Source organism: Esox lucius, chromosome 4 (genome assembly GCF_011004845.1).
Source record: "Esox lucius isolate fEsoLuc1 chromosome 4, fEsoLuc1.pri, whole genome shotgun sequence".
Classification (NCBI taxonomy): Eukaryota; Metazoa; Chordata; class Actinopteri; order Esociformes; family Esocidae; genus Esox; species Esox lucius.
The window spans coordinates 9,298,549-9,314,768 of NC_047572.1; the positions used below are offsets into that span (position 1 = coordinate 9,298,549).

Here is a 16,220-nt window from a genome sequence, read left to right on the forward strand (position 1 = left end):
GAGGATGAGGGCTCAGAGGTGGACTCGTCCATCACCAGGGCTGAAGTCACAGAGGTGGTCAAGAAACTCTTCGGTGGCAAGGCACCGGGGGTGGATGAGATCCGCCCTGAGTACCTCAAGTCTCTGGATGTTGTGGGGCTGTCTTGGTTGACATGCCTGCGCAACATCGCGTGGCGGTCGGGGACATGTGTTTTGTGGATTTGGAGAAGGCATTCGACTGTGTCCCTCCCGGCATGTTGTGGAGGGTGCTTGGGGAATATGGGGTCCTGGGTCCTTTGCTAAGGGCTGTCAGGTCCCTGTACAACCGAAGCAGGAGCTTGGTCCGCATTGCCGGCAGTAAGTCAAACTTGTTCCCAGTGCATGTTGGACTCCGGCAGGGCTGCCCTTTGTCACCGGTTCTGTTCATAATTTTTATGGATAGAATTTCTAGGCGCAGCCAGGGGCCGGAGGGTGTCAGGTTTGGGGACCACACAATTTCGTCTCTGCTCTTTGCAGATGATGTTGTCGTGTTGGCCCCTTCTAACCAGGACCTTCAGCATGCACTGGGACGGTTTGCAGCCGAGTGTGAAGCGGTGGGGATGAAAATCAGTACCTCCAAATCCGAGGCCATGGTCCTCAGTCGGAAAAGGGTGGCTTGCCCACTTCAGGTTGGTGGAGAGTGCCTGCCTCAAGTGGAGGAGTTTAAGTATCTAGGGGTCTTGTTCACGAGTGAGGGAAGGATGGAACGGGAGATTGACAGACGGATCGGTGCAGCTTCTGCAGTAATGCAGTCAATGTATCGGTCTGTCGTGGTGAAGAAAGAGCTGAGCCGCAAGGCGAAGCTCTCGATTTAACAGTCAATCTACGTTCCTACTCTCACCTATGGTCATGAGCTTTGGGTCATGACCGAAAGGACAAGATCCCGGATACAGGCGGCCGAAATGAGCTTTCTCCGCAGGGTGGCCGGGCGATCCCTTAGAGATAGGGTGAGAAGCTCGGTCACCCGGGAGGAGCTCAGAGTAGAGCTGCTGCTCCTCCACATCGAGAGGGGTCAGCTGAGGTGGCTTGGGCATCTTTTTCGGATGCCTCCGGAACGCCTTCCTGGGAAGGTGTTCCGGTCCCGTCCCACCGGGAGGAGACCCCGGGGAAGACCTAGGACACGCTGGAGGGACTATGTCTCCCGGCTGGCCTGGGAACGCCTCGGTGTCCCCCCGGAAGAGCTAGAGGAAGTGTCTGGGGAGAGGGAAGTCTGGGCATCCCTGCTTAGACTGCTGCCCCCGCGACCCAGCCCCGGATAAGCGGAAGAAGATGGATGGATGGATGTTAATAACAGTTTTGAATGTTAATGGTTGTTGAGTCATTGGTGATATTGATATTCTGCCACTAGATGGCAGAAATGTACAAAGTGAGCAGAGTCAATGCCCGCTGGATCTCTGTATCTAGCTTTATTGGTAATTTGTAACATGTACTGTTACTGGAGTTGTGAAAACAAATACTTGGGCATCTTGTGATGAAAGCACCAAATTTTATGTACTTATAAAAGATTTAGATATGGAACCGCACAAATTTTGGTCTCTGGCGAGCTGGACAACAATTTCTAAAAATGGCCACCAGCAACAGTGCAGGAAGACTGATCTAAAGAAAAACATAGCAAATTTGTTAGATTCATAAAAAAATTGGTGTGGCAACCATTTCTTTTAATACCTGCTGATGGTAGCACAATTTTATAGTTCTGGACAATTTTTAAATATACACACCAAATCCAGTTGATTTATATTCACTAAAAATATTGCTTTAGGAGGCCACCACAGATGTATGGCAGCCATCTTAGAAAATGCCTGCAGGTGGTAATTCAACCTTACAATTTTGATTAACAGATTTGGATATGGATAATATGAATTTATTGAAACTGAACACAATGAGTGCAGATAGTATAGGAGGAGCGTTGGACCGCAGTAGTGATGAGCTAGTGTTTCCTGTGACCCCATCGCTCTCAAAGGAGTATTATTTTGAGCACCAATTACCAACAGACTCAGAAACAGCACGATGTACCTAGACTTTGGCAGGACAGATTGGCGGTGTGAGACTGTAACTGCCTGATGAATCCCACTGGGCGCTAGGAAAAATATGTTAGGGTGTTTCAGAATTCAGTGGTTTCTAAAACATATTTTGGTTGAGATACAGAGGAGGAAAGTGAAATATTAAGCACCGGTAATAACGTTGAGGCACTTTCTCGCACCCAGAGACCTTGTTACAGTACAAGTTCACGAGCTCACGAGCACAAGTGCATACAGGAATACAATATTCAAGTAGGACTCAGCAGGCATTCCCTGAAGAAATCAGAAGCCAGAAAGGGTCTTCATTCACCTCACATCAAAATTCTAATCATCGCCATCGCCCTGTGTGGGCGGCAGGGACACCTGGGGTGGTGGAGAGGTTCATGCGCTCCTGGCTCTATTTAGAACTGTATGTCCGTTCTGGACTTGGGGACCGTGAAGAGACGTCTGACGCCACGTCTTCTGTGGTGTTAATGAGTGTCTGAGCTATGTGTTAACATATTTTACGGTACTGTCAGCACATCAACACCTCTTACAAAGTGGTCAATCTCTCCTCTATACCAAACAAGGAAAAGTATTGGGAGATTAACATGCCATCTGTTGACATTTGCCCTCCATGCGCATTTAATGGCCGGCTATGCTGTGCAGCTGTGAAGGAAATGGCAATTACTTTCGGCTGCACAGACAATTGTCAAAGTACTGTAAATTGAGATATCAGGTATAATGAACCTCTAAAAGTACGTGGACCATGTCACATTATTTGTTTTTATTGGTCTCTGGAGTCCAGCACACAAATGACAGCCCGTTTTAGGCATATTCCTATTTAATGGTATTATGTATAATAATGTAATCATATTTAGTTCGTGATTGCATATCCTTTGCATGCCATGATTAACTGACATTTTATATCTTGTCTATCCACAATATATTTTCCTAGAACAGGAAATTTTTGGATAATAACAATGAAAAGTATTTTTAGAATTGCCGCTTTTGATTTAATTGATCCTAACATTTTGCTGGAAAAACATTATGAATGTTGGAGCTGGAAGAAACTGCTGAACCTACAGAACCAGATGTCTTTCTTCACCGTTCATTCAGAGTACACACTAAGCAGGACACTGTCCCATGATAAATAGACAAAACTTGCTTGATCTTTGTCAATGAACTGAATATAAATTCATGGTGGTAAATAAAAAAAAGATTACTAGGTTGTATTTCTCTACTAGCCAATATTTCTCTACTAGACTATGTTATATTATTGTAGTTTTTAGTGCAATTTCAAGGAATGAGGAGCAGGTGGATGTTTAGATTTTAATGATACAGCAATAGCCTGGGGAAATAAGGTATAATCGCTGTTACATAATCGGTGGTTGCCAGAAAGATTCTCAGTCTGACAGTAGCAGCACACTAAAGCATTCATTAATTTCTATAAGGACTTTGTCTCTGATATCTGTACCTTCGGCTCCATACGTATGGTCTATTTTTGCATCACAAGGATAGGTTTAAGGGATATTGGCTCTGTCCATGAGAAGTTCAATTAGGGCTAATAATGACCGCTAGCTTTAGGGTAGCAGATGTATGGAGGCACAGTGTCTACAGCTGGCTGGTAAATGGCTCAGAAGATCTTCACACGTCTAGAAGTATAATCGTACATAATTGTTAGGACGGAGAGTGACCTTGTGTGTGACCAATTCAGCTACAGCCAGTTATGGAGACCTGTTCCAGTGCATCTAGATGTATTTTAAGAAATTAAGTATGAAATTGATTATGTTAACAGTCTATTGAGAATATTTTGAGAACCGAGAAACAGTTTTCCCCAACAATCGTTTGTTTGTTTGCAATCTCTGCTAAACTATTACAGTTGAATCAACAGCCCAGAGAAAGGATTGAACGTGTCTTTATGAAGTTAACATACCAAAAGAACAAACACAAAAAGTTAACTGGCTTAACAGTACAGTTGGTGTGTTAGAGGATGATTACCACTCAGTAAACTAACTTGGCATTTTGTTATTTTTTACTAATCTCTAAATAATAAAGTCTAATATTAGATCCCAAAAAAATCCCTTTAGCCCATTATAGAATAAGGTTGATAATCTTGCCTGTTGACGGAAGTACAGATTTCAGCTTACTGGCTCAGGAAACATCTTCTGTGAGTTATAGGTGCTTGTTCTACGATTGGACTGGGTCAGTTGTTAAATAAAAATCAACCAAATACAGCAGATGAGGCAATATGCAGTAGTACAGTATGTCTCTGTACGTATTTATCTTTCAACAAATTAGAAATATTGCTTTGATGAAAAACGTCATTAGTTGTAAGTGGTTTGGTGAAGGTAACTGGAATGATGGGGAGGAAACATCCAAGTGAAGAAAGGTTGGACCGACTTGATTTGGGCCGTGCTCACGGTGGATTATGACCACTGAGGAGCCAGTCCTGTTTCTGGAGGGATGTGTTGTGTGGAGTGTTTGTTCAATTACCTGCAAAAATACAGTCTCACAAAAGTGAGTACACCCCTCACATGTTTGCAAATATTTGATTATATATTTTCATGTGTTAACACTGAAGAAATGACACTTTGCTACAGTGTAGAGTAGTGAGTGAACAGCTTGTATAACAGTGTAAATTTGCTGTCCTCTCAAAATAACACACCACACAGCCATTAATGTCTAAACCGCTGGCAAAAAAAGTGAGTATACCCCTAAGTGAAAATGTCCAAATTGGGCCCAAAGTGTCAATATTTTGTGTGGCCACCCTTATTTTCCAGCACTGCCTTAACCCTGTTGGGCATGGAGTTCACCAGAGCCTCACAGGTTGCCACTGGAGTCCTCTTCCATTCCCCCATGATGACATCATGAAGCTGGTGGATGTTAGAGATCTTGTGCTCCTATACCTATATCTATGCCCCATAGATGCTCAATAGGCTTTAGGTCTGGAGACATCCTTGGCCAGTCCATCACCTTTACCCTCAGCTTCTTTAGCAAGGCATTGGTCGTCTTGGAGGTGTGTTTGGGGTCGTTATCATGTTGGAATACTGCCCTGTCTCTAAAGGGAGAGGATCATGCTCTGCTTCAGTATGTCACAGTACATGTTGGTATTCATGGTTACCTCAATAAACTGTAGCTCCCCAGTGCCTGCAGCACTCATGCAGCCCCAGACCCTGACACTCCCACCACCATGCTTGACTGTAGGCAAGACACACTTGTCTTTGTATTCCTCACCTGGTTGCCGCCATACACACTTGACACCATCTGAACCAAGTAAGTTTATCTTGGTCTCATCAGACCACAGGACATGGTTCCAGTAATCCATGTCCTTAGACTGCTTGTCTTCAGCAAACTGTTTGCGGGCTTTCTTGTGCATCATCTTTAGAAGAGGTTTCCTTCTGGGACAACAGCCATGCAGACCAATTTGATGCAGTATGCGGCGTATGGTCTGAGCACTGACAGTCTGACCCCCCACCCCTTCAATTTCTGCAGCAATGCTGGCAGCACTCATACGTCTATTTCCCAAAGACAACCTCTGGATATGATGCTGAGCATGTGCACTCAACTTCTTTAATCGACCATGGCGAGGCCTGTTCTGAGTAGAACTTGTCCTGTTAAACCGCTCTATGGTCTTGGCCACCGTGCTGCAGCTCAGTTTCAGGGTCTTGGCAATCTTCTTATAGCCTAGGCCATCTTTATGTAGAACAGACCTGGGCAAGATAAGGCCCCCAGGCTGGATTCGGCCTGTTGAGTCATTCTATCCGGCCTGCGATACATTCAAAACTTTTAAAATAATAAAAAATATAAAATACCTGACCAGGTCCGCAGATTACGTTACTTTATTTAGTGTCGCATATTTATTTATTTTCAAATTAAAAGTCCCGTGGCACTCCCAGTAGTAAATACAGCAGGATCAAACTGTCTGTTTAAAATACCTTAAAGTTGAAACAAGGTATTTGCGTTGCTATGATACGGACCAGCACCACAATCCACGCCCGGAAGTTATCATTTGTACATACTATATGCAATTGATGGCTAGCGATCTCTGGAAATTAGACTAAGAAAAGTTGATAACGAAAGCAGGGTTTTTAAAAACTATTGACAGGAAAATATTTATTTGCAGATGTCGCAGGTAAAGCAACATATTTTTAGCTTAAATGTTAAGCTAACGTCACAGTTTTTAAAGAGTACAATTTGCAGAGGCACTTTCAGAGCAAGTATGCAGCGAAATACAAAAAATGTCACCCGATGCTACAATTCAACAAGTCCAAGGCTCACTGACGAACATCTTGCAGCAGCGCCGCACACTGCTTCAACAGAACCGCACACTGCTTCAACAGTACCGCACACTGCTTCAACAGAAATGACTCCTGACTTCACCTCACTTGTCAACGCCCATATGAGGCTCTCCTGTTCATATTGAGTGAGTAGCCCTAAAAGTTGATTTGGGTCTGGGCAGCTGTAATTGCTGTTGTTAAAAGCACGTAGTACAAAAAATATACTGTATGAAGTTAGATGACGGCAATTATACCAACATTTATTTGAGTTAAAATCTTCAGAAGTGATTTCATAGACTTATGTCTGCCCTAATAACTATTATACCTATATAGCTGTTATACACTAAACCTTATGTAATGTAGCTTACTCTGTTGAGTTGAAAGTTAAATTGTAATGTAAATATGTGTCGCAAGATTTCTGTTGAGTAATAACCCTAAAAAGGGATTTTATTTAGGCCTTTGCCTGCCAGTTGTTAACAGAAAATAATTTTAAAAACATTGTTAAAGTAAATTAAGTTCAATTATGAAAACGGTGTTGCATACAAAATAAATATGCATAAATATAATATGCAAGTTTACAGAGTTAGCTATGTTGTGTTTTTTAGGCATGTTGTTAAAAAAAGTAATCTGGCCCACGATGCTCTCTGGCATTTTCAGTGTGGCCCCCCAGTGAAAAATATTGCCCACCCCTGATGTAGAGCAATCCTTTTTTTCAGATCCTCAGAGAGTTCTTTGCCATGAGGTGCCATGTTGAACTTCCAGTGACCAGTATGAGGGAGTGTGAGAGTGATGACACCAAATTTAACACACCTGCTCCCCATTCACACCTGAAACCTTGTAACACTAACAAGGCACATGACACCAGGGAGGGAAAATGGCTAATTTGGCCCAATTGGGACATTTTCACTTAGGGGTGTACTCACTTTTGTTGCCAGCGGTTTAGACATTAATGGCTGTGTATTGAGTTATTTTGAGGGGACAGCTAATTTACAGTGCTACAATGTAAAGTAGTGAGTGTACAGCTTGTATAACAAAGTGTCATTTCTTCAGTGTTGTCACATGAAAAGATATAATAAAATATTTGCAAAAATGTGAGGGGTGTACTCGTTTCTGTGAGATACTGTACATTTGATTAGAATGAGACAAAATAATTTAGACCACCCTTGATTTGCATATAAAATGTAAATGACCCTATGCCAAAGGATGAATTTAGGTTTATACTTGTAATTACTTGTTCAGCTGATACAAAATTAATAATAAAAGACTGTCACCACATGCCTTGCAAAATACACCGTCTTTGATCCATTTTCTATTTTACTTGTAAGCACAATGAGGAAGACTGCAGTCTCGCTTCACACCTCGCACACAAACAGCAACTGTTTGTAAGCTGAAAAACATCCTGGTAGTCATGAGCACAAGGGCCCCAGCCCTAAATCTCATGATTAACTAACCAAACCCCACTGGCTGGCGCACACACACACACACACACACACACACACACACACACACACACACACACACACACACACACACACACACACACCGTGTTCCAAATCTCCTGCTTAGGGTGTGTTATCTTTACATATGGGATTGATCGAGGCCTAGTTTTTCAGCCAATCAGTGGCCCTGTGGAATCAGGCCACATCGTTCCACACAAGAACAATACAACAGGCTCAGCCCATCCAACAGACCCAGCAGCAAGTAGACATGTCGTGGTTGGGCACGTGACATTAAGCAGGCTTCTTGGTAGTGTTCCCAAATTCCAAGGTGTGAAAAAAAGGAGGAAAAAATGTGTTTCTTAATCTCACTCTGGTGAATCGGGTGATGTGGGAGTGGCTCAATGTTTCAATGGTATTTCTGTGTGAAGGATAATCTATTTTAAAATATGAAATATAATACCCTGTGAACACATGCCAGATGTTATAACTATCATCTTAAAAATAGTGAGTAGTCGGTCATGGACACTTAGTTGATAGAAGAATGATGTTGCAAAATGGAAGCATACATCATGGAGAAAACAAGGTCACCATTTCTTTGTTGCCAGTTATGAAAAAATAAACCTGAAAAAATAACGGGATTCAATGTACAGTCGGAAAGTGAGCAAATCAAGTTTCAAAGTGAATCTCTAATCCTTGCTTAAGAAACTGCCAGGCAAGAGGTTATATCGATGATTAACATCCACAATGCACAGAATCAAAGTGCCGCGACGGCCAAGTCAGCAGACACGGCAAACGTTTGCCCGGCCAGGATTTAAAGAGATGGGTGGGTCAGGCGTAGTACCACTATGGCTACAAACATACTGTACTAAAGAAGTACTGGATGTATTTACAGCATATAATGTATGTAGCTTACGGCTCTGGTGGTTAAGCAGGCATGTGGCTCTTACTAGATCAAAGGCAAACGAGAAGGCACAAAGAGGCACTCATGTGTACATCTATAGATCCGAGGAGAGGCGAAAGGCATGTCTACTCATGTCAATGTTAAGTCATGGATGAAGGAATGTGTGTGCACCAGGTGGCTTTGGGACACTGAATGGAAGGTATGGCATGGGGGGGGGCCTCATCGTGCTTTCAAAATATTCCACACCTCAGAAAGAAAATATTCTCATTCCCTGGCTGCTGTAGAGTTGTGTTGCAACCTACAATCCAGAACTTCCTAAGATTGGATAATTTAAACATACATTCACACAACCCATTTAGTGATGAACTAGGCTAGGAATTGACTCCTGAGAGGGTAATGGTTTAGGACTGTCATGAATGTCATGTCAAATAACAAAGTAGTGTAGAGCAGTTGCGTTGCTAGGATCACAATACATTCAGGGCTAAGCCCCCCCCCCACCCCCTCCCCCCTTTATTGAACTTATCCAATAAAGGCCTTATCAGGAGTCGACTGCTGTCTTGATTGATTGACACATCATGAGGGTGGTAATACCATTTTCAACTGGATTGTAGTTTGATCCCAGGTTCTACATGTTTCCACTTCATTTTAGAGCCATATACTAAATCCTCCTGGATGTGGGTCGTTGGGCTTGATCCTTAAACATCAACAGAAACATTTTGGTGCAAATGTCAAATGGATAAAGGTCTTTTCACTTCTATCTGTATTCACAGTGAGGGTGTATCCTTCTAATGTCCTACACTGAGAGGGAGAGATGTGGTTAAACGACAGTGGGAATGTGCTTCCTGTGTTGTGTTAGGCTTCTAGTCCCTTCTTGCTAATGAAAGCATTGCAGCACAATGCAGTCCTGAGTTTAAAATCATTCACGTTTCCTCCTCAGCCTTTCATTGAATAACTGGCAGGTCAAACAAACAAGACCAGACAATGTTAAAAGGATTTGGGTGCATGGGTGTTATTTTACAACATACCTGTGATATATAAGTCATAATTTCTTTTTTAAAATAATATATATGTGTGTATATATATATATATATGTATCTATACAGCCCCGAAAAAAATTAAGAGACTTCAGCACCTTTTTCTTTTCCTTCTTTTCCTTTATTTAGCCAGAATCAAAGGCTTGGTGTCCCAAAAAGACCAAGAAGAATTGTTCGGGATACAAAGAAAAACCCACAGGTAACCTTAGGAGAAATACAGGCTGCTCTGGAAAAAGACGGTGTGGTTGTTTCAAGGAGCACAATACGATACTTGAACAAAAATGAGCTGCATGATTGAGTTGCCAGAAAGAAGCCTTCACTGCACCAATGCCACAAAAAAGCTTGGTTACAATATGCCCGACAGCACCTTGACACGCCTCACAGCTTCTGGCACACTGTAATTTGGAGTGACAAGACCAAAATAGAGTTTTATAGTCACAACCATAAGTGTGGAAAGAAAAAGGTGCTGAAGTCTCTTAATTTTTTTCCGGGGCTGTATATATGTATATAGAGTTCTTTGCCTTGAGGTGCCAAATGGTGGTCACACCAGATTCTGACTGGTTTTCAGACCCCCTGGACCTCCCCAATACAGTGAAAGTGCACATTTTAGAGTGGCCTTTTATTGTGGCCAGCCTAAGGCACACCTGTGCAATAATCATGCTGTCTAATCAGCATCTTGATCATGAACAATATCTGAGAGAAATAGGCCTTTTGTGTACATAGAGAAAGCCTTAGATCTCTGAGTTCAACTCGTAATAAATGGGAGCAAAAACAAAAGTGTTGCGTTTATACTTTTGTTCAGTGTATATTATATCTACCCATCTGAAAAGGAAACTACTGTATGTCTCATTGTAAAATGTTTTGGTTAATCGGTAACCTCAAGATGGTTTCAGAGAAACATTGATTTAAATGACTGTTAAAATGGATGAATCATATTGCAAATAGTGAAGTGATAAAGAAACAGGGGAATCTCATATAAGTAACTTAATTATCGTTTATTTTTCCATTAATTTCATCAGCTATTTGCCTTTTGTTTGAAATCTTGATGCACCCACCTCACATTTTTCAACAAACACTGATCCAACGGTTGACAGTTGGGGTTCAGAGTGGTGTTTATTTGAGTGACTTATTAAATGGAGTAAATAATATAAAGGTAAATACCAGATTATAAATAACTAAAACAACTAATAACTGAGTTGTGTCTTTCACTGGCCTGTAAGAACCGACCACTCTTACTTTTATTGTTGAAATCGTCTTGAGATTGTATAATATTACATTTTAAGCAATGATCACACAAACAAATGCAGATAACACATTCTAAACACATCATATTTTGTCATATGACCTTGTCCTAGAATTGATTAAATAGCCCCAATTTACTTCATTCCTAGAAATCCCTTTGAATCAAATGTAAACTTGTTAATAAAGTGTGATTAATTTTCACTAAACGCAGTATTGCCCAGTGCCAGAAGAAAATATTCAGTTCTGACAGTTCCTTCAGCATGTTGGATCCTGACTATACAATAAAATTAAAAAAGACTGCCAGAAGTGCAGCCTTATACCCTCTCGACTGGTCCATGTTGAGAATTTGTGTTCTTTCGATTGCTCCTTCAGGTGCTCTGCAGTTTGGTCTTGAACTGACTGATGTGTTGATGGATAGATAGAAGACCTGCTGGGTTCCTGTTTTTGAGTACACTTTTACAATGTTTTTGGAACAGTTCGGTTGGGTCAAACATGAGCAACGTGGAATGTTAGTAACGGTTGATGAGGCACTAAAACACTGTTCAGATATTCCTTAAGTACAGTTCAAGCTCGGGTTAACCTTGAAATTATAAACATAGTCTATACGACTATTAAGTGATTAACTGAATACCTAATAAATTGCTCTTGGTATGTACGGCCTAAGGCCGATGGACAAGATGACTTAGACAAGTTTCAACAGTTATGCATAGAGTTCATTTGAATCATTTAGCAGACACACATAACCAGTGCGATTTACAGTAATGAATGCAATAAATTTTCATATATGAAAAAAGACCAAGCTACAATAAGGTGTCAAACATTCTACAACAAAATAAAACATTTGGTGCAATTCAAGTGTCAGGTATCTACTTCATGGATGCACTAAAACTATTTCAGTGTGACTGATTACTTTAACTTCTAATAACCTTTCCTTCAAAGGGATGTATTGTCATGGAATCGTGTAAACTTGTTTTATTACAGTGGCAACAGAATCATAAACCTTTTAACAAGTCATTTCTACATGACATGACTTGAATAGTCCTTGTTGTTAAGTATACCATTCCCAGTAATCAGCCTTGGTGACAATTACCCATGTTGCAATGATGTGCCCTAAAGCACTGCAAGGAATACCATTATGACAAATCAAACAACTGAAGTGATATTATCTGTTTATTCTGACCTAATCTGAGAGACTAACTTGACAACTAATATTGATAGAATGTTCTATGCTTCTGTTCTCACTACTGTATCTGTAAAGTTCCAATGCTTTTGTCTGGTAATGTCTAAATATATTTGGTGGCATTTTTCTTTTGACATTATAGCAAAACCTTTGATCAAATGAACCCCAATTTCACATCGTCAATTTTACAGACTAAACCATTCTACACATAAAATACATAAAGTGAACTCTAAAAGTGTTTGCAGAATGACATTTTTGTAAATGTAAAAGCAATTGGACCATAGACATAAAATTTCAAGAGCTAATTATTTAATCAATAATGAAGATTGAGGTTAATTCCATTCAAGTTCTATACTTAGCTCAAATTATGATTGAAATTGAATTAATCAAGAAAATATTAATTTAAGAATTGCCTGTTAACAATACTTTAAGAGAAATCAGTCACATCATCCAACTGAAATCACCTTCAGTCTGAAAAGTCTCACCTTTACAAAATATTATTGGTTTAGATGACAAGAGGGATAAGAGTGAAAAACAATTCTAGCCTTTTGAAACAGAGAGCAGTACATTCCCTCCCCTCAATATGTACATGTCCTCATTATGGTTCGAATTGTGATTGGCGTTGATTAATCTAATAGATGAGGTCACTTTACAATTAACTGATATTACTTTTCAAGAGTTAATCTGGAGGAACTTGGCCATTTAAAGTAAATACCCAATGTTTTCAGTTTTCATTGAAAAATGAAACTGCTTTAATATGAGTGAACTCCATTTCTATCCAAACAATTGTAATTAACTAAGATGAAAGCACATTTTCCATGTAAGAATTGTGTGGGTTAGCAATAAGTTTGAGGTAGGGGTTTTGAAGTATTAATGTTCATATGAGTATAGGACAAATCAACAAGCTTATTTTCATGTGAGTGAACAGGGCATTTACTTTAATATCAAAGTCACACTGGTCAGTTTCACATCATTGTCTTTTATTTTAGTGTTCCATATAAAATGCCTAATATCTCTCATGAACTAGTGTTTAGAACTAGTGAATTGTGTATCCTGGGAGTCTCTAGATGTCTAAACCACTGCTTTCAGTGCACATATTCTGTTGCAGCATGGGTTCAAATCCAGCCCACTACTGTTATCTATATCTTATTGAATTGTCTCTATCTTGAATCTAATACATTCCTTAAAAAAGCTTATATTTAAATAAATCTTTGAAAGAGCCAATCATAAGTCAACAATCTGTGCCAAGGAATGCAGGATTGTTTTTTTCTCATAAAAAGCCCTCTTACTGACTTGGTATAGTAATTAAACAGTTTAATTACCCAACATTCTCAAACACAATCTTTGAACAAATTAATTTGAGCATGAACAGCAGGGTTAAGTGCGTGAGTGTGTATTATTGAGTGTACATAGGGTGGTATTGAATAATTCGCTCCCTAACAGGTACCTGTAAATTATAAAAATAGTATGCCTTATTAATTAAACAATTCTGATGAATAGGTACAAAGCTGTACATTATTTACAAGAATATAAGTCTCAGGGGTTCCCAAACTTCTCCAGCTCCAGTTTGTCACTACCTCACGATTTAACAAATGTGATGCTTTTAACAATGTTTACTTTTTAAATTAACTGTAGCTATGATAGTCTGTCAAACATAAAATAGATTTTAGAAATCCTGTTTTATAAATCAAGACACTTAGTTTGGGAAACACTGGCCTAACCCTATAGAAAGGCTAGAGCTGCAAATACTTGAAACGAGTTCAGCACACTAGATAGAACATAAAACATTTATTAATTAAGTACAGTGTATAGCTTTAAAACAAATACAACAAAATAGAAAAATATTTTAAAGGGAAAAGTAATAAAATAATATTAAAACTCCATCCATCGAAATACAAAAATCCCCCTCGAGAAGTACAAGGAAGGGGGAATACAAAAGTCACGTTATTTGTTTACTTTCAACATTCATCATTTTGTACCATAGAGAATAGGAAGGCACACACACTCGACCAGGAATCTGCACAATAATCTTCCGCCAGTTTCTTATTATGAACTGCGCAAGATTTGGCACGAGATGTTGTTTCTGAGGAAGAACGTGTCTGAACGGTAGTCCTTGGCAGTGGTATAACAATATCTTGGTTTTTTTTGTTCAATTTAAAATGTGCGTCTTGAGGAGCGTTTCTGCACATACCCGCTTTAATCAAAACGGTGGAATCCATGCATAATTTCTTCTGTTTTTTTAAAGAGCGTGAAATCTGTTTCCAATAGGCTTTGGCGTTGGATTCGTACCCAGGGCATGTGGCCGGTCTGGCCACATATTCGCAGTCGAAACTTTTTTCTCCTTTTTTGCAGTTTACGCCAAGCACAAAGGCATCAGCACCTGTTGCAACCCACGTGCACTGCGCCTTGTCTTTGGTGAATTTGCCCTTAAACACACCCTTTACATTTGGGCTGCTGTTTCTCTTATCTGTAGAAGGAACGGAGGGCTTTGGTTGTGATTCGTCCTTAGGTCCCACTTTTTCCTTCTTCTTCATTCCTCTCTTTTTGGGTCCTTGACAGTTTGCCACCATAAGCTGCTGAGATATGCAGGCAATAACTAGCAAGACGGCTAAGTTGGTAAGGTGCGTCATGTCCCCCTAAAATAAAACACAATGGCATAGATGTGTATCTTAGTACAGTTCCCTTATTCAAATAATTGGTACTTAAGAATGTGACAATACAGCAGCAGCATTGGCTGCATGCAGATGATGTGTGGAGGATAATAGCAGACAATAGGCTATTTAAAAAAATAACGGTTATTGTAGATGTCTCACCTGAGAATGATGATGGAAACGGTTCAATCCTGTTGTGGCACCTGTGGAACGCGCACGTGGAATTTATAGTGCACAGACACACCCACCACCCCCTTGCTTAACCGGCGCGCCCACTTGCATACATACAAAAACACACACACTCTCTCTCTCTCACACACACACACACACACACACACACACACACACACACACACACACACACACACACACACACACACACACACACACACACACACACACACACACACACGCTTGTGAGGATTATATCCGAAAGCGTAGTGTAACTCCTACCTTTAACCCTCAACGTCAAAAACCCTAACCCCAAGTCTAGCTCTCAAAAGCTCTCGTTTGTTTTTTGTAACCTTGGAATCGGACAAAAAACCTTATGGATGTTTCTTCTTAGTAGCCACCCTTTTGGCATTCTCTGAATGCCTCATGAAGTAATCACCCGGAATGATTTTCCAACAGTCTTGAAGGAGTTCCCACATAGGCTGAGCACTTGCTGGCTGCCTTTCTTTCAACTCCTTCCAAACCATCTCAATATATATATATATATATATAGAGATATTTTAGTAATATATAGTAAAATGTCAATAAATTACAGGATACAGTAATAAAAAATTGTAAAACAGTATAGATTGCAGACCACTCCATCGACAGTGTTAATAAAATAGGAAGCTGTAATTGCGTGTTAGAAAATTATAAGCTCTGGACATGTCTCGATCACATTTCAATAGGTTCAATAGGTCAATTCATATCATTGGTTTTATATGTAACACAAACAAACTGGATTTAATTTGTTATTAGATGTCACCGAAGCTAGAATGATACGGACGGTTAATTAAGCACATTCCTACCCCCCCAAAATATCTGCCCACGTTTCGCGGAGTAATTAACAAAACGTGACTTTGAAACACGTAGCCTAAGTAAAATTACAGAGTATTTTTTCCCGATTTCAGAGTTGTGTTATGTTTTTCTTAATCCATTTTGTGACTAAATTATGTATTGGTTTCAAATGATACTAGCTAGTATTGGGGTTCAGATGAGGAAAAGGTACAGTGGAGACAAGTGGGACAAAAGCAACACAAGGTTCTCTACTGACGTGTCACGTAACCTAGCAACGAAAGTGCCGTTCAGCTTCTCCTCCACCTCTATAGATACATATACATACAAATACTTATTGACACTTAAATGTAAATTTAACTTTTTGTCCATTTTCATTTTAGATGGGGTCTCCATTTGATTGGAAACACAACTGTTATCTTTGATTCTATTCATTTTTATAAACAGATATGGCAAACTCAAGCAAAAATTTT

General features: G+C 40.1%; 1 protein-coding gene across 1 annotated transcript; it reads right to left on the reverse strand.

Moving 5' to 3' along the window:
• Positions 1 to 12,953: 12,953 nt before the first annotated feature.
• fgfbp1a (fibroblast growth factor binding protein 1a) lies at positions 12,954 to 15,039 on the reverse strand. The gene is made up of 2 exons (XM_010897216.3): positions 14,905 to 15,039; positions 12,954 to 14,727 (listed from the first exon to the last, which is right to left on the reverse strand). The coding sequence occupies exon 2, from the start codon at positions 14,719 to 14,721 to the stop codon at positions 14,050 to 14,052; it is 672 nt and encodes a 223-aa protein (XP_010895518.2). The 5' UTR covers positions 14,722 to 14,727; positions 14,905 to 15,039; the 3' UTR covers positions 12,954 to 14,049.
• Positions 15,040 to 16,220: the final 1,181 nt, after the last annotated feature.

Excerpts from the sequence above, each read along its gene's own strand:
- fgfbp1a (XM_010897216.3), bottom strand. The coding sequence starts at position 14,721 with ATGACGCACCTTACCAACTTAGCCGTCTTGCTAGTTATTGCCTGCATA.